The 19,699-nt window shown below is 40.8% G+C and overlaps 1 protein-coding gene across 1 annotated transcript in view; it reads left to right on the forward strand.

The window, feature by feature from the left end:
• The window catches only part of JADE1 (jade family PHD finger 1), a 63,186-nt gene extending 50,179 nt beyond the window's left edge, over positions 1 to 13,007 (forward strand). The window contains exons 9-11 of the mRNA XM_042782553.1: positions 2,283 to 2,804; positions 8,689 to 8,806; positions 12,094 to 13,007. Coding sequence (XP_042638487.1) covers positions 2,283 to 2,804; positions 8,689 to 8,806; positions 12,094 to 13,007 — 1,554 coding nt within the window. The remainder of the gene's footprint in view (positions 1 to 2,282; positions 2,805 to 8,688; positions 8,807 to 12,093) is intronic.
• Positions 13,008 to 19,699: the final 6,692 nt, after the last annotated feature.

Consider the following 19,699-nt stretch of genomic DNA (forward strand, 5'->3'; position numbering starts at 1 on the left):
CAGTAAGGTACCTAATGACCTGGTGGTTTAAAAACTTCTTTACCTGCTATTTTCTTTATTACCACTTCCACCGGTGTCCACAAATCCAAAATGGACCCAGTGTTTAGAGGGCAGCTGAGGGAAATGATTGGGGAATACTTGATAAAAGTGAAGTTGTTTTTTGGTAAATTCCTTTAAAACTAAACATGACAAAAAAAAAAACTCTGGCCCGAGAATTGGATTAGGTAAAGAGTGCAGGAAATCCTCAAGTTTAGGTTGGAAATAAAAAGGCATTTGTGGCGTATGTGTGTGTACATGTACATATGTATACACTTGCAGGAAACAAGCTGTGGCAAACCAAAGAAAATGGAGATTATTTTCTTCCAAGTTACCTGATGTTTTCTCCTGAGGATTAAATTTATGCCCTTTCCTCAGCAAGTCCACCCTGGTCCTTAATTGATGTTTGAAAGAGGCGGGTGAATGGGATCTTTGTCTCTCTTAGAAGAGAGATGATTTAATGACCTCTTTTTCCCAGAACATTAATTCAGAGGAGAAGAGGCCAAAGGGGTTTGATGATTTCTCATATCTTTACAGAATGGATTGATTTTATTAAAGAATTCCTCTCTGAAATGTCTGCAGCTGTGAAGGCTCTGGTTTACGTTTCTCAAACATCTGTTTGCTGAGTCAACCTGAATAGGAAAACCCAGAGGAAGGCCATGTGGCGCCTTTACAAAAGTACTGCATAAATATTCCACTGCAGTGCATTTCTCTGTAAGGTCAGGGTGAGAGTAGTTGAAGTCACACAGATAGTGTCTCAGACACTTGTTCCCACTCTTCCTTCCCAGTTTGTGTGAAAGGGAAGGCCACTTTGTATTTTAATGACAGTGACCAGGTACATATGTGTGTATCCTGCCACCAAACTTGATTTCACACATTGTTTGGAATTGAGGTTATTTACAGGTAAAGTTACAGATTGGTGTTATTATTGCATGTGCATTAGCTGTTTGTAGTGGGGAAATGGTGGAGAGAGTGGGAGACCTCATAGGAGTGGAGGACAACATGGCTGGCACAGCGTCACCTTTTAAATGCTAACATGATTAGGGAAAAGCCCCCAATTCTAGCCTCTGCCATTTGTGGTTTTGTGATTCTGGGTCTGGTGAGTGAGTTTAATTAAGCTTTGCTGTTGGCCTGGAGCCATTGGATTGTGAACCCAGGGGACCACTTGGCCTCATACAATACAGTGCTGTTTTTAAGGGATGGGCTTAATCACCACAAGGAACCTCCTTCCAGGGATTCAGTCAGCAATATCAGACAGGCGAAGTTAATCACATCTCTCAGCCAAGCCTTTGGCTTATGGGCCTCTGGCTTGGTGTTTGCATCAAAGGCACTTAGTTCCAGCTCTGATTAAGCAGTGGGAGGGGAGGTGTTTAGCAAGGAGGAGAATTGTAGCTTTACCATGTCTAGCCTCCAGGTTGACCTCTGGGTACCACAGGAAGTGGGTCCCTCAGGTTTCTGCTACCACTCTTCAGTTAGCCCAAAATGACAGCGGAGCAGCCATCTCTTACTGGGTGTGGAGCACAAGGTATCCCCATGGTCAGAGCCTCCCCGGCTCTGTGTAGCTGCCATGTCAGCAGGGCTTCCTCACTGTCCTTCCTGGGCTTGATTCATTTTGTCTCCTGTTATTTTCCACTCTTCACCTGGGGCTTTTTATTCACCCTCCTCAGCCTTCATGCCCTGGTACTGTTTCCAGGAAGTGTATGTACTGTTTGTTTTCCTACTTGTTGGAGGCTATTCATGGTTAGGGGTAAGAAGGAAGACTCATGTTCTTTCTAAAACATTGACTTGTAGTCATTTTTCATGAGGAAAGTATTATCATCCAAGCTTTTTATATAAACAGTAAAAAAGGTCAAATCCACAAGATAAACCAAATTGGTGCCTTTAAATACTCTGCATATAGATCACACATACTTTTGTGTATAACCCCAGGGCCACATATGATCCATTAGCTTGTTTCTGCTTTAAGAGGGAATTTGAATGTGGGCACTTTTTTAACAAGGTTATGGTTTGCTTTGTGAACGCTTTCAACTAAAGGGCTCCCTCAAATCCTAGACCCTACCTTACTTAGAACATGCTTTGATTTTCCAGTGTTTGTCCATGTAAACTTTCTTGTCATAGTGAACATCTGAAGCACAGCTCTTTTTTTGTGCATGTATGTAAGGTTGCCTACCAATGAGGGACTTAAGTCTTTAGTTGTTGTCACTCCATAATAGTCTTTTCCATTGTTCTCTGCATGTTCTTGCCAGTGCTCCGTGAAGAACTGCCGAACAGCCTTCCATGTAACCTGTGCTTTCGATCGTGGCCTGGAGATGAAGACCATCCTAGCAGAGAATGATGAAGTCAAGTTCAAATCTTACTGCCCGAAACATAGCTCACATAGGAAACCCGAGGAGAGCCGGGGCGAGGGGGCCGCTCAGGAGAACGGGGCCCCTGAGTGTTCCCCCCGGAACCCTTTGGAGCCCTTTGCCAGCCTGGAGCAGAATCGGGAGGAGGCCCACCGGGTGAGTGTGCGTAAGCAGAAGCTGCAGCAGCTGGAGGATGAGTTCTACACCTTCGTCAACCTGCTGGATGTCGCCAGGGCCCTGCGGCTGCCTGAGGAAGTGGTGGATTTCCTGTACCAGTACTGGAAGTTGAAGAGGAAGGTCAACTTCAACAAGCCCCTGATCACTCCAAAGAAAGATGAAGAGGACAATCTAGCGAAGCGGGAGCAGGATGTCTTGTTTAGGAGGCTGCAGCTGTTCACTCACCTGCGGCAGGACCTGGAGAGGGTAATGATTGACACTGACACCTTATAGTGACTTAGAGAAGAAGATTGCAAAGAGTCGAACACTTGCGCAGAGCAAGAAATGATAGCCAGTTTCATTTATTCTCAGACCCTTGTACATACTGCAGCATGAGGTTGTGTCGGTTACATATAATTATGGGCTGGTAAACTCATTGTACTTATGTGCAAGACTGCCAAGGGGGGGAGCTTCTCTGTGATTCCCCCCTCCCACACACTTTCCCCTTAATCCTTACTGTTCTATAAGATTAAACGGGATGTGTCTTTTTTCTCCCCCTTGCATTCTAGAGGTAGAGGGAAATGGGCCTTAGGAAAAAGGCCAAGGTTGGCTCAGAGTTGTTTACAAACTGAGTTTAGTAAATCAGAAAGGATTTTATTTATGGGGAACAGAGGTAGGAAAAATCTCTTGTTCAACCTGGGGAAATACTTAACTAGGTGCTGGCAATGGGCTAAGTCCTGCCTCCTACTGCCCACCTTCGTGTCTTGGCTAGTTCACAGAGGCATTCCCAGTGCTGTCATGGAGCAGAGCAGGCTGTGGGTGCTGAAGTGTGTGCATGAACTTCCACACACGTGCATATCTGTTACAGAAGACACTCCTGGCAGTGAGGTGCTAAGTCATCACTGAGGCTGTGTATATACTCTCTACATGTGTGTGTCCCTGTCTATGTGGTGTGTCTCTGTGTAGGGTGGGATTCCCATTGCACAGGGGCATCAGGGCTGTCTGAGAAACCCCAGGAATGCTCAGCACACCACAGATCTGTGGTTTTATCACAATATTGGATTCCTGAAAGTAGTAGCCATTGGCTGCTGGAGTTTCAGCTGATGGCACTTCCTTCAGTGGGTTTGCTGCTTTGTGACTCCCCCAATCTCCATTACCCTTAGAGTCCCAGTTGCTGGACCTCCATCCCTGCTACAGGAATAATTAGGAGTGGGCTGTCTTGCCTCCAGGGCCTCTTGTTCCCTGCAGGTAGTTTCTGACTGAGGCTTGCTAATTGGGGATGCCATCTTCTAGCACCTTCTGTGTTAACTCCCCTGACTGCAAGCTATGATTAAATTCATTTGTGCACAGTAGGTGGACTGAGGCTTTCTGGCCTGAAGCAGCCTACACTGAAAGGCACCCAAGTGGCCTGAAACAGTTAACACATCTCCCTCAAGCACCTAACATGTTAGTAGGGAGTGATTCACCTGCTGGGGAGAGGATCTGACTCACGGGTGATTTGAAATGACAGTGTAGGCAAGGAATAGAGACAAATTGGAAATGTATTGAACCAAAAGATCCAGATCTCACAGAGACCTGTCTGTCCCTGTTAGGGGTGATGTAGAAGTGAAAGTATTTTTAAGTGCTCATTAGAGACCTTTAAGACTCAGGGAAAGGTGGGTGCTTCAGGCTGAGGCAGTGTCCATGTGGAGAAGGGTTGGTGAGGTTCTGTGCTCCCATCCGCCCCCTGGTGGTGAGTGTAAAGAAGACCGTGCCTCTCAACCATATGTATGTATGTGTGGCATTTTTGTTAAGAAATGAGAAAGGGATTCAGGATAAGTTGGAATCTTGGTGAGAAGCCATTATCCCAACCTGACAACGGCTGTAATAGGGGTGCATGAACTATTGAGTCAGATAGTTCCTGGGGAGGGGAGGATGAGAAGTCTAATGTTTGGACTGTGTTTGTCTCACAATCACCACAAAATAAAAGTGTAGAAAATGCTTGTGGTATACTAACTCTTTTCTGTGCTTAAGTTACTCAGATTAACACATATTTACAATTAAATTCTAAACACTTTTTTGGAGTCATCACTGTTAACAGCTTTTTAAGTAGAATGATACTTTTGATGTATGAGAAACAGGGAATAAATAGGATTTGTATGTGTGTGTGTGGCATTACTTAACATTTAATTTATTAAGAGCCTAAGAGATTTCAGGCAATTTAGAGCAGTTTAAAACAATATATATATAGTTTGGGGGTGGGGGGAGCATTTTCCAAAAATCTGCCATGAGGCATGTGATGGTGGAGGCTGATAAAAATGGAAATCTCTGTCATACCTCAGAGAGGTAGTTGCACAGTTCTTTGTAATTATAAACAACAAATAAATCAGGCCAGAGGTTCCTTAGGGCAAGGGGAACAATGCTGCTACTAATTTGTTTTCTCAAGTAAGTTAGAGTTCTTCCTAACACACACAATAGCGTTTCATGGGGGTACTCAGAATCGGTTAACACATGTGACTGTAATCAAGGCATATGGTCAATTCTAAACTAACAAATGAGTAGCCTTCATTAGAAATGCAAACAGCTCTGATGAGTGATTATGGTAATTGCTCCTTCCTGCAGATATACACCCTGGGCCTTGCACACCTGGGCACCAGTCCTGGATCAGAAAGTTAGATGACAGGCATGGTTTACATGAGAGCTGGGGAAGCCAGTACTTTCAGAAGATTGCTGATGTGGTGGATGGCCACATCAAATTCCCAAGGCCACCACTTCACTCTCTAGTGGGATACTGTTCCCCTGAACATAACAAGTTCCGCAAATGAGAACTTGCTCCGATAAAGGCATGCTACCTCTGCAGCTTCTGGCTATGAAATCAAAAGGGAACTAGTTCTGGTGGGCTGACATACTCGCCAATGAGAGCAATGGTCACGTTTGAAATCTGATAGAGACTACAGTCCTCGCTTGCAAAAAAAAAAAAAAAAAAGGCACTTTACGCTCCAGTGTGTAAGCTGTCTTTGGGACTCAAGAAAACCCTTTGATACCATTCTGGATTTCTTTGGGCAGGTATTTTCATAATGTGATCCCTGATAAGCAGTGTCAGCATTACCTGGATACTTACTAGAAATGCAAGTTCTTGGACCCCACTCTGGCCTGCAGCTCTGGTGGGGGGAGAGGAGCCAAGAGTCTGTGTTTTAAAGCTCCCCTGGTGTTTCTGACACCTGCTTGAGATTTGGAACTCCTGCTTTAGGGGAAAGTGTGACTTGGGTTTAATAAGACTGTGAATACACCCATGACCTGGCTTTTCTGTGTACCTACTTGCTGGCAACTGGCAGAAGATGAAGGTGGGGAGGAAGCTGTGTTCATCCAGTATACAGGAAAGGGGCAAGCAGGATGTTTTTAGAGTAGAACCTCAGTTTATCACATACAGAGTGCTGATGAGGTACCCTGTAAGGGGAGTTTTTCCAGCCTCAATGAGGAAGAGGTTTAAGGTTTAGGATCCACTCATTGTACTAAAGTGCGGTCAGCCAGCCTTGGGTTATTCAGGGGCTGATTTGTTCCAATTGAAAATTAACCAAGACTTTTACTTTCTTGGTTTATATTTAGACATTCTCATCATGAGGAATAGAAGTAGGATTTTTCCACTTAGCAATGAAGTCGGGTTGTGGTTGCAGCTATCACAAATTTGAGTAACATACAAATTTCAGATTCCCTGATTTCCCTATTTTCATGGATAATTTCAAGTAAGGGAGATGTATCCCTCTCTGCTTTATATCTGACATAAGAATAGCCTGTCTGCTCATAGAATGTCAAGAGAATTTGTTTGCAATTCTACTTCCAGATGCCAGATTCCCTGTCTTGATGTAAAAAAATTCTGTTTGTTGTCCGAAAGTTCTGAGTCTGTGATAGTGTGATACAGGTTCTGTCCCCTTCCTCTTGTTGAGTTTCAACTCTTAGTCTTAGCTGGCTGTAGCAGCATCTATCAAGAGAATAGTTTGTTAGCCACCTCCATCTCAGATCAGTCAGGGCTTCTCCAAAAGACCATCTACTTTATGGCTTGGGGAGATGAGGCTGGGTCTGATAAGGAACATGCCTTAACCAGGGCAAATAACCCCAAAATAACATTTACTTTGAAATTGGAGGAGTGATTTTCTTCTCAATTCTTTAATTTTAAAACAAGAAAAGAAGTGTTAGTAAGACCAAGAATCTATGCAGAAATAAAAGGAAAAATTTTAATAGTCAATTGAATCAGTCAGGGTCCAGAAAATCCTGACTTGGCATTCTTGTTTAAACCAGAAAATGATACCATGATGCAAATGTGAAAGCAAGCGACCTATTGTGTTTCTCTTACACCTACATCATCTTGCAAACAAGCTTGCCTAGAACACAACTCAGGGAAAAAACAAATGGGGGTGGGGAGTGGCGGGGAACAACTCAAGTAAAAAACAACTTGAATTGTTTGGGCTCAGAAAGGACTGAAGACCTTAGGGAAGATGTCTGTACATAAGCCAGTGTGCAAAATCTTGTACATATGTGGATTGGTGTTAGCCCCACTACCAGAAGAGAACCTTGGTGACTTGAACCTTTTTCATTTAAAGGAAGTTAGTGGAGGAAGAAGTTACCCCAAGCATAAGGTAGATGTGATATTTAGGAGAGGAGTCACGTCACTGAGGTCCCTGGGGGGCACAAATGGTTTGTGCTTGACTAGTAACCTAAAGATTGGAAGTCGGAGCCTCCCCAGTGGTGCTATGGAAGAAAGGCCTGGTGATCTGCTTCCAGAAGGATTACCCCCAAGAAAACCCTATGGGGCAGTTCTACTCTGTAACACATGGGGTCACTATCAGTCTCAGTTGACTCAACAGCAACAGGCTTGGTTTGGATTTTGGGTACTCATATCATTAATGGTTCAGGAGCCCTGGCGGCAGAGTGGCTAAAGTGCTCAGCTGCCACCTGAAAGGATGTGGCAGTCTGCTTCCATAAAGATTATAGCCTTGGAGACCCAGTGGGGAAGTTCTGCTCTGTCTTACAGGGTTGCTATGAGTCAGAAGTGACTAGACAGTAACTGTTGGATTTTTGGTTTTTTAGGTCATTAATGGTAGGTGCTGATTGTGAATACATGGTCATTTTTCACTCCTGCCACTGAGATAATTTGGGAGGTCTTGTCTGATATTCTTGAGGAAAGGTTTAGTTGTATATCCAGTGTTACATTTGACATTTGTATTTTCAGTCCATGTAATCAAGTCAGGGTTGCCAATAGAGGAGCATATTGGAACTGAAGGATTAAGGGCTTTGACTAATTCTTTAAATTTTGCTTCTGTATTGAATGACCACAGGTGGCTTTAAAAACAGGAATGAATCTAAGCATTAATATGGTTAGTGAGCATGTACATGCAAACCCCAGTGGTTGCACTTCAGATAAGGAATTCTTAGCATTTGAGTCTTCAGTTACTTAAAAATGAATCAGGAAGAAGGCAATGTAATTTTTTGTTTTTGAAGTGGTGATATAGAAATCTAGACTTGAAATGCTGACACAGCAAATTAGTGGCAGAGCCAGAAGGAAGATGTGTAGCAATTGGCTAGCTGTGTGGTAGCTCCAGGCATTTCAGAAAGTTCAGTGTCCAATTGGCAAAAAAGATTACTTGGATTCTTGGTGAGCCTTAGGTGGCTCCTCTACTGATAGCCCTTGACCCTGTGCTTGCCTCGTTCCACTTTCAGAAGATGCTTGATAAAAGTGAGCCAGAGGTGGCCTCTAAAGCCTTGGAGAATAGAATTAATAGGAAGAAGATAAAATTGAGGGTGGTAAGCAAAGTCCTTTGGCAAAAGATAGCAAGTCCCAACTTGGACAATAGCTGCCTGTTTGCCAGGCTTGGATAGGCCCAAAGCTGGGTGTTATGAAACGGGGGCGGGGGGCGGGGGGGGGCGCTTTTGTAGATGTTCCTTTCACAACTTAACCCCTTCCTGTTTTACTGCTGTCTAAATTGACGAGGTACATGGCAGAATCTTTATTAGCAGACTGAAAGGAGATAGACTGAAATGCTTAAAGTACATTTTGATTTCAGATTTCTGTGAAGGCCCTAATAGGACCAATTTCTCCAGGTTGAAAAAAAAAAATAGCACCAAAGAACTGTTGTAATGTTACGCTTACTAAGAATCTTTATTCTCTGCATTGTAGGTTCGGAACCTCACTTACATGGTGACCCGCAGGGAAAAGATTAAACGATCTGTGTGCAAAGTCCAGGAACAGATATTCAATCTTTACACTAAGCTCTTGGAGCAAGAAAGAATTTCAGGTATGCATTAAGCCCTTGTAGTTCAAAATATAGGGCAGGGGTTTATAAGCTGCTAGAGTGTATATATAACACTTGGTTAGGGGAATAAAAAATCATTAATTTTTCTTTTTCATCTGTCCTATAGAAGAATCTGAGAAGCATAGCCTTTCATATTGAAAGAAGATCATTAGGTGTTTGACATCATAATACAAGGGAAAGAGCCATGAATTTGGACCTCAAAATGGGTTAAATCCTATGTCTTCTATTTACAGGCCAAATTCAAACAAGTCACAACTTTTCTGAGTCTCCTCATATGTAAAATGGTGATTTGTCAAGCTACTTCCTGTGACTGTTGTAAGGCTCAAATGGAACAGTGACTTGTGTATGGCAAAGCAGTTAATATCACTAGGGGATACCTAAAAAGAGTTATGTTATGTAGCATTTGGGTTTTCCTGTAACAGTAAATATATATCTTAAGACTTTTTTTAAGACATGCCCCATGTTTAGAGAACATTTACAGCAGACTTGGAGAATGAGGGCAAAGTTGGGAAAATTGTTGAACTCCTTTGGGAGTTTATCTGTTAAATGAGGTTTGGTCTAGAATCATGACCTCTAAAGGGGCTTTCAGCAATAATACTCTGGTGATAAGTATCAAAAAGTAGTTATTAGAGAAGAATTTCCAAGGAGATAATACTGATCAGGCAGAGTCATGGATACATGTAACAGGTAGGTCTTAGACTGGACTTGAGGGGAAGACAGTTGGCCTTCCCCTTCTGCCTTGGTCTGCCCACTACAGGATAGCTGCAGTAGTTTTAGTGTTTGATTACATTCACAGTCGGCATGTACTCTTATTTTCTGCTTTGGTGGCTTTTTATCTCTGTACCCGGATTATGATGAGCAACAAAGAAATTGTTAAAATCTGTTAGGTTGAAATCTAAATTCTGGCTTATCACTGTCTAACCAGATAAATGTGATTAGAGGTAAACTGGTCAGCTGAACAAATAGAAAAGAGCTTAGGAAGTTTTTAATGGTATTCTTGAAATGTTACATAGTTTGACTGGCATTAACTTATTGATAACAGTATCCTTGACATTTTCTCCTTAAGATTAAATGTTTTCCAGCTGTATCAAGCTAATACCATTAACTAGGGTGTGGAGTTTAGCTTTCCCTTTAAAATACATTTTTACAAGTATGGTGTCATATGTAAAAGCAGTTTGATTCAGATTCTTGCTTCAAATACTTGAATAATATGTTTTATCCTGGGCCTCTGGTCCTTATGCTAATAACCATATGGAAGGAAGGTTGCTGGATGCAGTCACTGATAGAAACGGTGCCTGGCAGCATCAGTCTTGCGAGTTGTCCATGTGTAGTTGTGCCATTGGAGGGCTTTCTGTGACTTCTTGTTATGTAATAAGTGATTCCTATAAAAATAAGCTGTAAAGGGCATCTTTAGCTGATTTCAGTGAAGAGTCATTTTTCATGGACATTACATGTAGCTTGTTGCATTTCATGGCTGTGGCTTTTACTTGGGTGAGTGGATGGGATTCATAACAAGGTGAAGGGAGGGTTTTGTGTAGCAGAGCTGTAATGAAGCTCTGCATTCCGAAGTCCTGCTGCTGTTGCAGAAAAAGAAAACAAATCCTCCCTCCACAGCGAGGTAAGAACCATACGAGGTATGATCAGTTGAAGGCTACATTAATCTTCCTGTGGCATGCTACAGGGACTAGAGCCTAAACTCTTTAGGATGCCTTTCTTTTTCTTTTCCCAGTTTCACATGTTCAATTATTCATGCCTGAAGTCAAGCTCCTGCCTTGTAAGATAGATGCTTCCAGGTGAAGCTGAGCAGATGACCATGACTTAATGCATGTCATTTGGGGTCCATGATTTAAACTCTGTTATGTGATTCTGAGCGTGGGCAGGGTCATTCTTCTGTTGAATGAGATTCAGTTGATTGAGAGTAAGTTCTCAGTGGAGACAGTGCTTACAGGAGGCCACGAATCAGAGGCCCTTCAGAAACATGAATCCCAAGTCAAGTAGAGAGAAATGAGATTTCAGAAAACATCAGTCTCTCTTATCTTTCTGTTTCCTTATGTGAGATGACTGAGAAATGTGTTAAGTTGTGGTGTTAAGGCTGACTCTAGTGCATGACCACTGAGAAAGCTGGCATCTCCAAACCAGCAGGTTGTAAAATGTCATCAGCTATGGTCATGACAGTTGTAAGTTCAGAGTCCAGTTTAATGTCCTGTTTGCTTGCAGTATCCTTGTCTGCGCAGCAGTATGTTTTTGTATGGTGGGGCTGCTGTCTCATACTCTATGGGCTGAACCATGTTTTCCTGTTGGGTCATACTTGATAGAAGACAGAAGACTAAAAATGGAAACTGCTCTTTGTAGATTGATGCTCTTGAGGCTCTCATACAGATGAGTTTCCCCCTGATGGACCGCACTGTGCTATGAGTCTACCCAGTGTTTATCAAGCTGTGGGTTATGACTCATTAGTGGGTTGTGAGATGAATCTGGTGGGTCATGACCATCATTAAAAACAAGTGAAATAGAATAGAAAATATGAGCAGGCCATACCAGGTGATGAGGGCTAATATTATTTTATTATATGTGAGCTTTCACTGGGTTGTGAAATTTATCTCATTGTGATTAGTGTCAAAGTTAAGTTTGAAAAGTACCAATTTAATAACCTCAAGTTCTATGCCAGCTCATTTATTTGACTCCCACAAAGGGATTTTGTATACAATAGTAAATGTTTTTTAATACTGTGTGTCAGGTATTGTAAACATTTTGCTTTAGTTTATTCACATATTTACACATAATACTGGGAGGGTGTAGACACTTTGGAGAAAGACACTGAAAGCCTCTGCCCCTTCTCCTTTGATGCTTCCCAGGGAAGGCCAATGGCTAGATAATGAATGGTAGTATGTGGCGAACTCGCTGCTCTGTAATAAGGTGGAGGAGTGTAGGAAGCAGATTACCGATCAGACTGATGTATGGATTACCCTTTATAAATTGGATCATTTACTTTCTTTGAAGGAAAATGTAATTCTTGAAAAGAGGGTATTTCATGAAAAATTACATGAACTTCAATTGTTTTAGAAAATGTTTCATGTTGAGTGTGCAGACGGAATGCTGATTCTAAAGGCAGGTCCTATTTTTAAAAATCAATTTTATACACTGGGGTGGTATGAATTATGTTGACTCTTTGGTGGGAAATTTGCATAGGCCATGCTAATGGTCTAGAATTTGACTCTAGGATTTATTTCTGCTGTAATTTTTCTTTATTTGTGGTTTTATGCTTATAGGTGTGCCTTCTTCCTCCTGCTCCTCCTCCTCCTCACTGGAAAACATGCTTTTGTTTAACAGTCCTTCTATGGGCCCTGATGCTCCCAAGATAGAGGACTTGAAGTGGCATTCTGCGTTCTTCAGGAAACAAATGGGTACTTCTTTGGTTCATTCACTGAAAAAGCCCCACAAGCGAGATCCATTGCAGAATAGCACTGGGAGCGAAGGCAGAACTCTGCTGAAGCAGCCAGACCTTTGTGGTAGAAGGGAGGGGATGGTGGGCCCTGAGAGCTTTTTGAGTTTTGAAAAGACCTTTGCAGAAGCACGTATCATATCAGCACAACAGAAAAATGGTGTGGTGATGCCAGACCACAGGAAAAGAAGAGACAATCGTTTTCATTGTGATCTCATTAAGGGAGACTTAAAAGACAAACCTTTTAAACAGAGTCACAAGCCTCTCAGGTCCACAGATGTGTCCCAGAGGCATCTGGACAACACACGAGCTGCCACCTCCCCAGCAGTGGGGCAGTTGGCGCCTGGCAACAGGAAGGAGATAGTACCCAAGTGCAACGGCTCCCTAATCAAAGTAAACTATAACCAGACTGCAGTCAAAGTGCCTACAACACCTGCCAGCCCAGTGAAGAACTGGGGAGGATTCCGGATTCCAAAGAAGGGGGAGCGGCAGCAGCAGGGAGAGGCCCATGAGGGGGCCTGCCACCAGCACTCAGACTACCCGTACTTGGGCTTAGGCCGAGTTCCAGCCAAGGAAAGGGCCAAAAGCAAATTAAAATCTGACAATGAGAATGATGGGTATGTCCCTGATGTGGAAATGAGTGACTCAGAGAGTGAAGCATCAGAAAAGAAATGTATACATGCCAGCAGCACCATCAACAGAAGGACAGACATTATCAGGAGAAGCATCTTGGCCTCATGATAGAGTAGAGGAAGCACCGGGAGCTTGTCAGTGGGTGTGCTAGAGGAGAGTGGACATGCAGAAACCAGCCCATTACTCCTGAGCTACACAAACACATTTACTTGCAATTCAGACCGATTTTTTTCTCCTATCATTTATAAATCATTGTGAGATATTTGTGTTATTTGCAACTTGTTGAGGAAACACGAGAGTAGATTGTTATTTTAAGACTGCTCAGACTAGAACCTGAATTCAACACTAAAATGAGAATGAATGAAATAAGTTTTAAAGAGGGCAAGGCTTAAATAAGCCTGGTGAGTTTTTATTGCCCTCTGGATTCTTTCCAAAGCACAAACTCTTGGTTACCTGAGTATATATGGTATCAAACATGGTTCTTGAGAAACTCTCATGGACCATTTAATAGCCCATAACACTTATTTTCTAGGACTGTGGTAGATCTTGATATTTATACTTTGGCCCACAAGGCTGTTTTTGTTGTGTTATAATGTACAGGCAGCAGCTCTGAAGCTTCAGTAACTCTAGGAAATTCATGTGTAAATACAGCAAATGGGAAAGAGAATTTAAGAAAAGGTCATTACTGGAAGAAATGGAGGGATAGGATAGAGCTACTGCAGCTTGAAGATCTAAGGTACGTGTAGCACAAGGCCCCTTTAGTGGGTGTGGAGATAGGGACTGGTGGAGGATGAAGCCATTAGGAGAGTTCTGTTTATGAGGAAGGGCAGCTGAGGTCCAATTTTTACCAGTCCTCTTGACTTGCTCTTCCCTAACCACTGGCCCTTGGGCCAAATTAGGATTTCTGTGGCCAGTGGCAATACCTGGCTATCTGGCTTCCAACAATACAATGGCTATTAAAGTTCAAACGATGAACTTCCAGACTCTGGTGAATCATACTTCCCAGAGCCAACCACTAGTGCATATGTCAGGGAATCCGGGCTTCCACCATGAACGGATTCCTTTAGGGGGAAAAAAAAAAAAAAAAAAAAAAAAGATTAAAAAGAAAAAAAAAAGGAAAAAAGCAAAATAGGTTATATTTTAAAAACAATAGAAAGGCAATAAGTTGCGATAAGCTCTTATCATTGACCAAGGTTGTAAAGGAAAGAGGTTGAAGTGTCTACCCTTGAGTAAGTTTTCTGGAGTCAGAGATCTAAGTGAGCTCTTAATCGTAACTTAGACTTTCGAATTGCAAATGGCAATAACTAGTAAGTGATCAGCAATAATAAATTTAGCTTAAATTTGAGTATAATGTTCTGTTTTTGCACTCACTGTAGTGCATATGTATTAAGACAGTGGATAGTGTTAAGGTCCTGTTATTATTATTATTTTTTTTTGGAATTCAATGTAGTTGTGAATCAAATTTAAAAGAAAGTAAGTTTAAATAGCAACAAGATTTAGAATTATGGGCACTTGGAACAAGCCCGACTTCCCCTAAACTGCCCCTTAGTTATCAGTATTCAGATCTGATTCATTTATACATCTGTTTCCATATGGCAGGGACATTCTGATACTTAATGAATGATGCTTGAGTTCTGTAGTTAACTTTCAAGTCTTCCAGATGATTGTCAACAACAAAAAAAGGCTTATTGAATTCCATCTTGCTATGCAAGTTTTATCAGATGATCAAATAGTAGATCTGATGCATCCCCATTGTATGTATGACATTTTCAAACCAAGTCTTAACTTTTTGAGTACATTTTAGCAGCTAATTCAGGGGAGGGGAAAGAATGACCCAGGTTTATAGATTGACTATTTTTGAGCTATGGGGCTCATTTTGAAAGAATGCTCTCCAGATAAGCTGGTTGCTACAGATACTAGAAAGTTGTTATGAATCCAGGTTGTACATTCACTTGTACCATAATAGAAAATCAGAGCGCCCCCCCCCCCCCATATGAGCAAAACCCTTTGGCTGGATTCAGGAGAAGGTGGACTCTATCTACAGTTAATCTTTTGACTATAGCAACAGCTCTGGGTAAAAGTAGGGTTTATAGAGGGATAGTTTGTCAAGCCATAGAAAGAAAATCTAAATTAATTCTAGTAAGTGTATGACCTCTCACCATTTTAAGAGGTCTCAGATTCATTTGCACTATTAGGAATGCTAGTTTTGTGCAAAAATAATGCCTTACCTGTTTTTTCCCCACATTTAGGTTGAAAAGCTTTCAAACGTTCCAAGTTATGCTGAACCAAAAAAATAAAAAACAAAATAAAAAATTAATAATAAAAAACCCCATACAAAAACAAAACACACAAAAAATAAAAAGCCCACATTTTTTATTCCTGCTTCGAAATGCAAATGGTTTAGAGCACGGTTTCTCTGACAGTATAATGATAGCTTTGTATGGTAGTTTCATGTCATGCTGGGAACTCTGTATGAGGTGGCCATAAGCAGCAACCAACCCAACCTACCCAACTGCATTCTATAAGTATGGAACCATTTGCTTGTTTTTCCTTTTTTAATTTTTTTTCTTTTAGCTTTATCTTTTCCTTGTGCATCCTGACCAAGAAATATGATTATGATCAATGTATTATGTCAAAATGTAGGCTAGTTAAACTTTTGTAAAGTTGCCTGGAATGTCATTTGTTAGGTTATAAACACGAAATCTAAATGAAGGGTTATATGTGTTGTGTACAAATATTAATTATTTTGAAATGGACAAACTTGTCATTACATTTGTAACCTTGTACAGAGGATTTTTCACTATGTGCCTAGCTTGGTGTCCATTCAGCTAAAATTGAAAAAAAAAAAAGGTGCATGAAGAGTTGAAAATCAGAAATTAAACAAAATATATGTAGAGATGACTATTTTATATTACATGGCCCAATCCTGTATTTATTTCTATCCTCTTTTTGAAAGTATTTATAAAACTAGTTGAGGACAGCTGTATTTTTTTGTTGAACTATTTAGTAGAATTTGTGCCTTTTTGTCTGTATGTGAATAAATGCTGTACATTTTGCAATACATTTTAAGGTGTCTTGAAATCTGCTTTTGCTAAATATTTAAAGACATATATGACTTAGCAGTACTTGTTTAGTGTCACAGTTTTGATGAAATGAGAACTGCAAGGAACATATTAAGATTGTGGAAGATTATAGATTCACTGGGTCATTTTCTGCTCAACTCTGAAAAGTGATAATGGTTTGATTTTAGTCACTCCCACCTGAAGTTCTTTCTAGAACACAATTTTAAAACTATTTTTGAAGCAACATAGACTAGGATTAAATGCTGAGCTATAATTTACCAGTTGTGTGACATTGGCCAAGTCACCTTTCTAAGCATCAGTTTTCCCATCTGTAAAAAGAGGATAACATCATATGGGTTATTGTGATAATTAAAGGAATTTCATGGAGCATCTCATACTAGGCATTTAGCATATGGCAGGCTATTACTAATATTAGGAACAATACTGATTTTTGCAACATAATTTTAACTGATGAGCTTCTGATGCAGAACATGTTATTCTTCAATTTATAAGGTACTTAAATTTTTAATTTTTTTTTCAAAGAGTAGTTTCATTAAATGCTTGCTTTCATTTGATCACAGAATTCTAGAACATTAGGGCCAAGAACAGATATTACCTGCATTTTACAAAGATTTGTCCAAGATCATCAGGTGTTGGCAAAACTGGGCCTAAACAATCTTTATAAAACCATAACATGCAAAAATTATTATATGATGAAATGCGCTGTTGTGTTTGGAATAGCAAAATGGGTGTGGATCACTCATCCTCCTGTAGATTACAATGAATAGGAACCATAACAGGGTAGTGGTACTGTGCTGGTCTAATAATTTATACTTTTTGTAAAAATGTGGCCAGCTTTTCTTTTAAAAATGAGTTCATACATTTGGCTAAAAGCATGTTTATTTCTCTTTCTCCCTCTTTAGTAACTATTTACTTCCATGTTTCTTGCCCTAAGACCCCAGAGAGAAATAACTGCGATTCTTCCTACAAGGTCTTAAAGTTGAATAACCACAATAGTTCCCTAGGGAAATTAAGGCCCCAGGAGCTAAAGGAAAGGCCTGTTGTTGGCAGTTCTACAATCTGTGATGGGAAATGCGTCACCAGGGAGTCATGTTCAAGTTTTCACTCAAATCACTTAGAAAACTGTTTCTATCTTTGAAACATGAACCATCTGCAACAAACTTTGCAATTAACTTCAAGGTTGAAATCTTCAATATGATTTCATTTTAATGCTCAGAACAGTATTAGATGATGTGTTCTAGTCAGGTAGAAGAGCTTTGATTGCCTGGTCATTGAAAAAAAGGATAAAAGTAAGCAAATCCAGTATGTTATGTCATCTACATCCTTGACTTCAGCTATTTTCTGTGCTGCTAGGTTTGATAGCTCTGCAATCCAGCTTTTCCTGAGCTCTTATTTGGACATTTCATTTTGGATGTATACAGGTACTTGTGAGTTTGGGATTCATCCTTCTTCTGTATCTTGTCTTTGTGAATATCATCCAAGCCTGAAACCTGGGAAATCTTCTCTGAGTTCTTTCTTATGCTTCTCCCACAGCAAGTGGTGATCAAGGTCTATGTGTTATACTTAATATGTCCCCACTATTTTTACTTCTTGTGATCCCACATCTACTTGCCAGATCGTTCAATCACTCGATTGGGCTGCTCTAGCAGCTTCCTATCTGGTTTCCTTGACTCAAGTTGTACTGAAATCATTCTGCTCCCCCCAGTTAGTGGCAACCTTGTCAATGATGTCCCCATAGTGATGATTTCTGTCATTCCATGTAGTCTTCAGGGGGGACCCTCCAGACTTTGTTAGATGGGGCTTAAGGCTATTATTTCTCTCAGCCTTCAATTACAAAGCTATGTTGTTTTGTGCTAGGTGCCGTCGAGTTGGTACAACAGAATGAAACACTACCTGGACCTATGCCATCTTCACAGTTGTTGCTATGTTTGAGCCCATTGAAGCCACTATGTCAATCTATCTCATTAAGAGTCTTCCTCCTTTTCACTGAGTCTCTATTTTACCAAGCATGATGTTGTTTTCCAGGGACTGGTCCCTCCTGGTAACATGTCCAAAGTACATGAGATGAACGAAGACTTGCTATCCTTGCTTCTGAAGAGCATTCTGCAGTACTTCTTCCAAGACAGATTTATTTGTTCTTAGAGCAATCAATCCATGGTATATTCAATATTCTTTGCCAACACTATACTTCAAACCACCACTCGTCTGTCAGTTTATCTTACTGTGGTGCCTTGTGTGTTGCTGCGAGGCTGGAAGCTATGCCCACCAGTATTTAAAATACTAGCAGGGTCACCCATGATGGACAGGTTTCAGCAGAGCTTTCAGACTAAGACAGACTCAGAAGAAGGAAGGGGCCATCCACTTATCAAAGAATTGGCCAGTGAAAACATTATGAATACCAGGGAAACACTGTCAGATTTATTACCGAAAAACTTTACGAATAGACCTGAAACGTCCAATATAGTGCTGGAAGATGAACCCCTCAGGTCAGAAGGCACTCAAAATATGACTGAGGAAGATCTGCCTCCTCAGAGTAGAGCCTACCTTAATGATGTGGATGGAGTAAAGCTTTCAGGACCGCCATTTGCTCATGTGGCATGACTCAAAATGGGAAGAAACAACTGCAAACATCCATTAATAATCAGAACATGGAATGTGAGAAGTATGAATCAAGGAAAATTGGAAGTTGTCAAAAATGAAATGGAATGCATAAAGATCAATATTGTAGGCATTAGTGAGCTTAAATGGACTGGTTTTGGCCATTTTGAATCAGACAACCATATGATTACTACGCCAGGAATAACAAATTGAAGAGGAATGGCATGACATTCATTATAAAAAAGAATGTTTAAAGATCTACCCTGAAGTACAATGCTGTCAAGGATAGGATAATATTTATACACCTACAAGAAAGACCAGTTAATACTACTATTACTCAAATTTATGCACCAACCACCAAAGTCAAAGATGAGGAAATTGAAGATTTTTTACTGACTTCTGCAGTCTGAAATTGACCAAAAATGCACTCAAAATGTGTTGCTTATCATTGGTGCTTGGAATGCAAAAGTTGGAAGCAAAGAAGAATCACCAGTAGTTGGAAAATATAGCCTTGGTGATAGAAATGGCGCTGGAGATTGCATGATAAAATTTTGCAAGACCAACGACTTATTCATTGCAAGTACCATTTTTCAACAACACAAACGGCAGCTGTACACATGGACTTTGCCAGATGGAATACACAGGAATCAGATTGACTACATCTGTGGCAAGTGGCAATGGAGAAGCTCAATATCTTCAGCCAAAACAAGGCCAGGACTGACTGTAGAAAAGACCATCAGTTATTCATATGCAAGTTCAAGTTGGAGCTGAAGACAAAACAAGTCTATGAGAGCCAAAATATGACCTCTTGAATTTAGAGACCATCTAAAGAATAGATTTGATGCACTGGACACCAATGAGTGAAAACTGAGGAACTGTGGCATGACATCAGAACATCATCCATGAAGAAAGTAAAAGGTCATTAAAAAGACAGGAAAGGAAGAAGAGACCAAAATGAATGTCAGAAGAGACTCTGAAACTTGCCCTTGAGCAGAGTGTAGTTAAAACAAATGGAAGAAATGACAAGATGAAAGAGCTGAACAGATGATTTCAAAGAGCAGCTTGAGAAGACAAAGTCAATTATTATAATGAAATGTGCAAAGACCTGGAGTTAGAAAA

This window comes from Orycteropus afer, unplaced genomic scaffold, assembly GCF_000298275.1.
Source record: "Orycteropus afer afer isolate SDZICR_OR568_19922 unplaced genomic scaffold, OryAfe1.0 scaffold00367, whole genome shotgun sequence".
NCBI lineage: Eukaryota > Metazoa > Chordata > Mammalia > Tubulidentata > Orycteropodidae > Orycteropus > Orycteropus afer.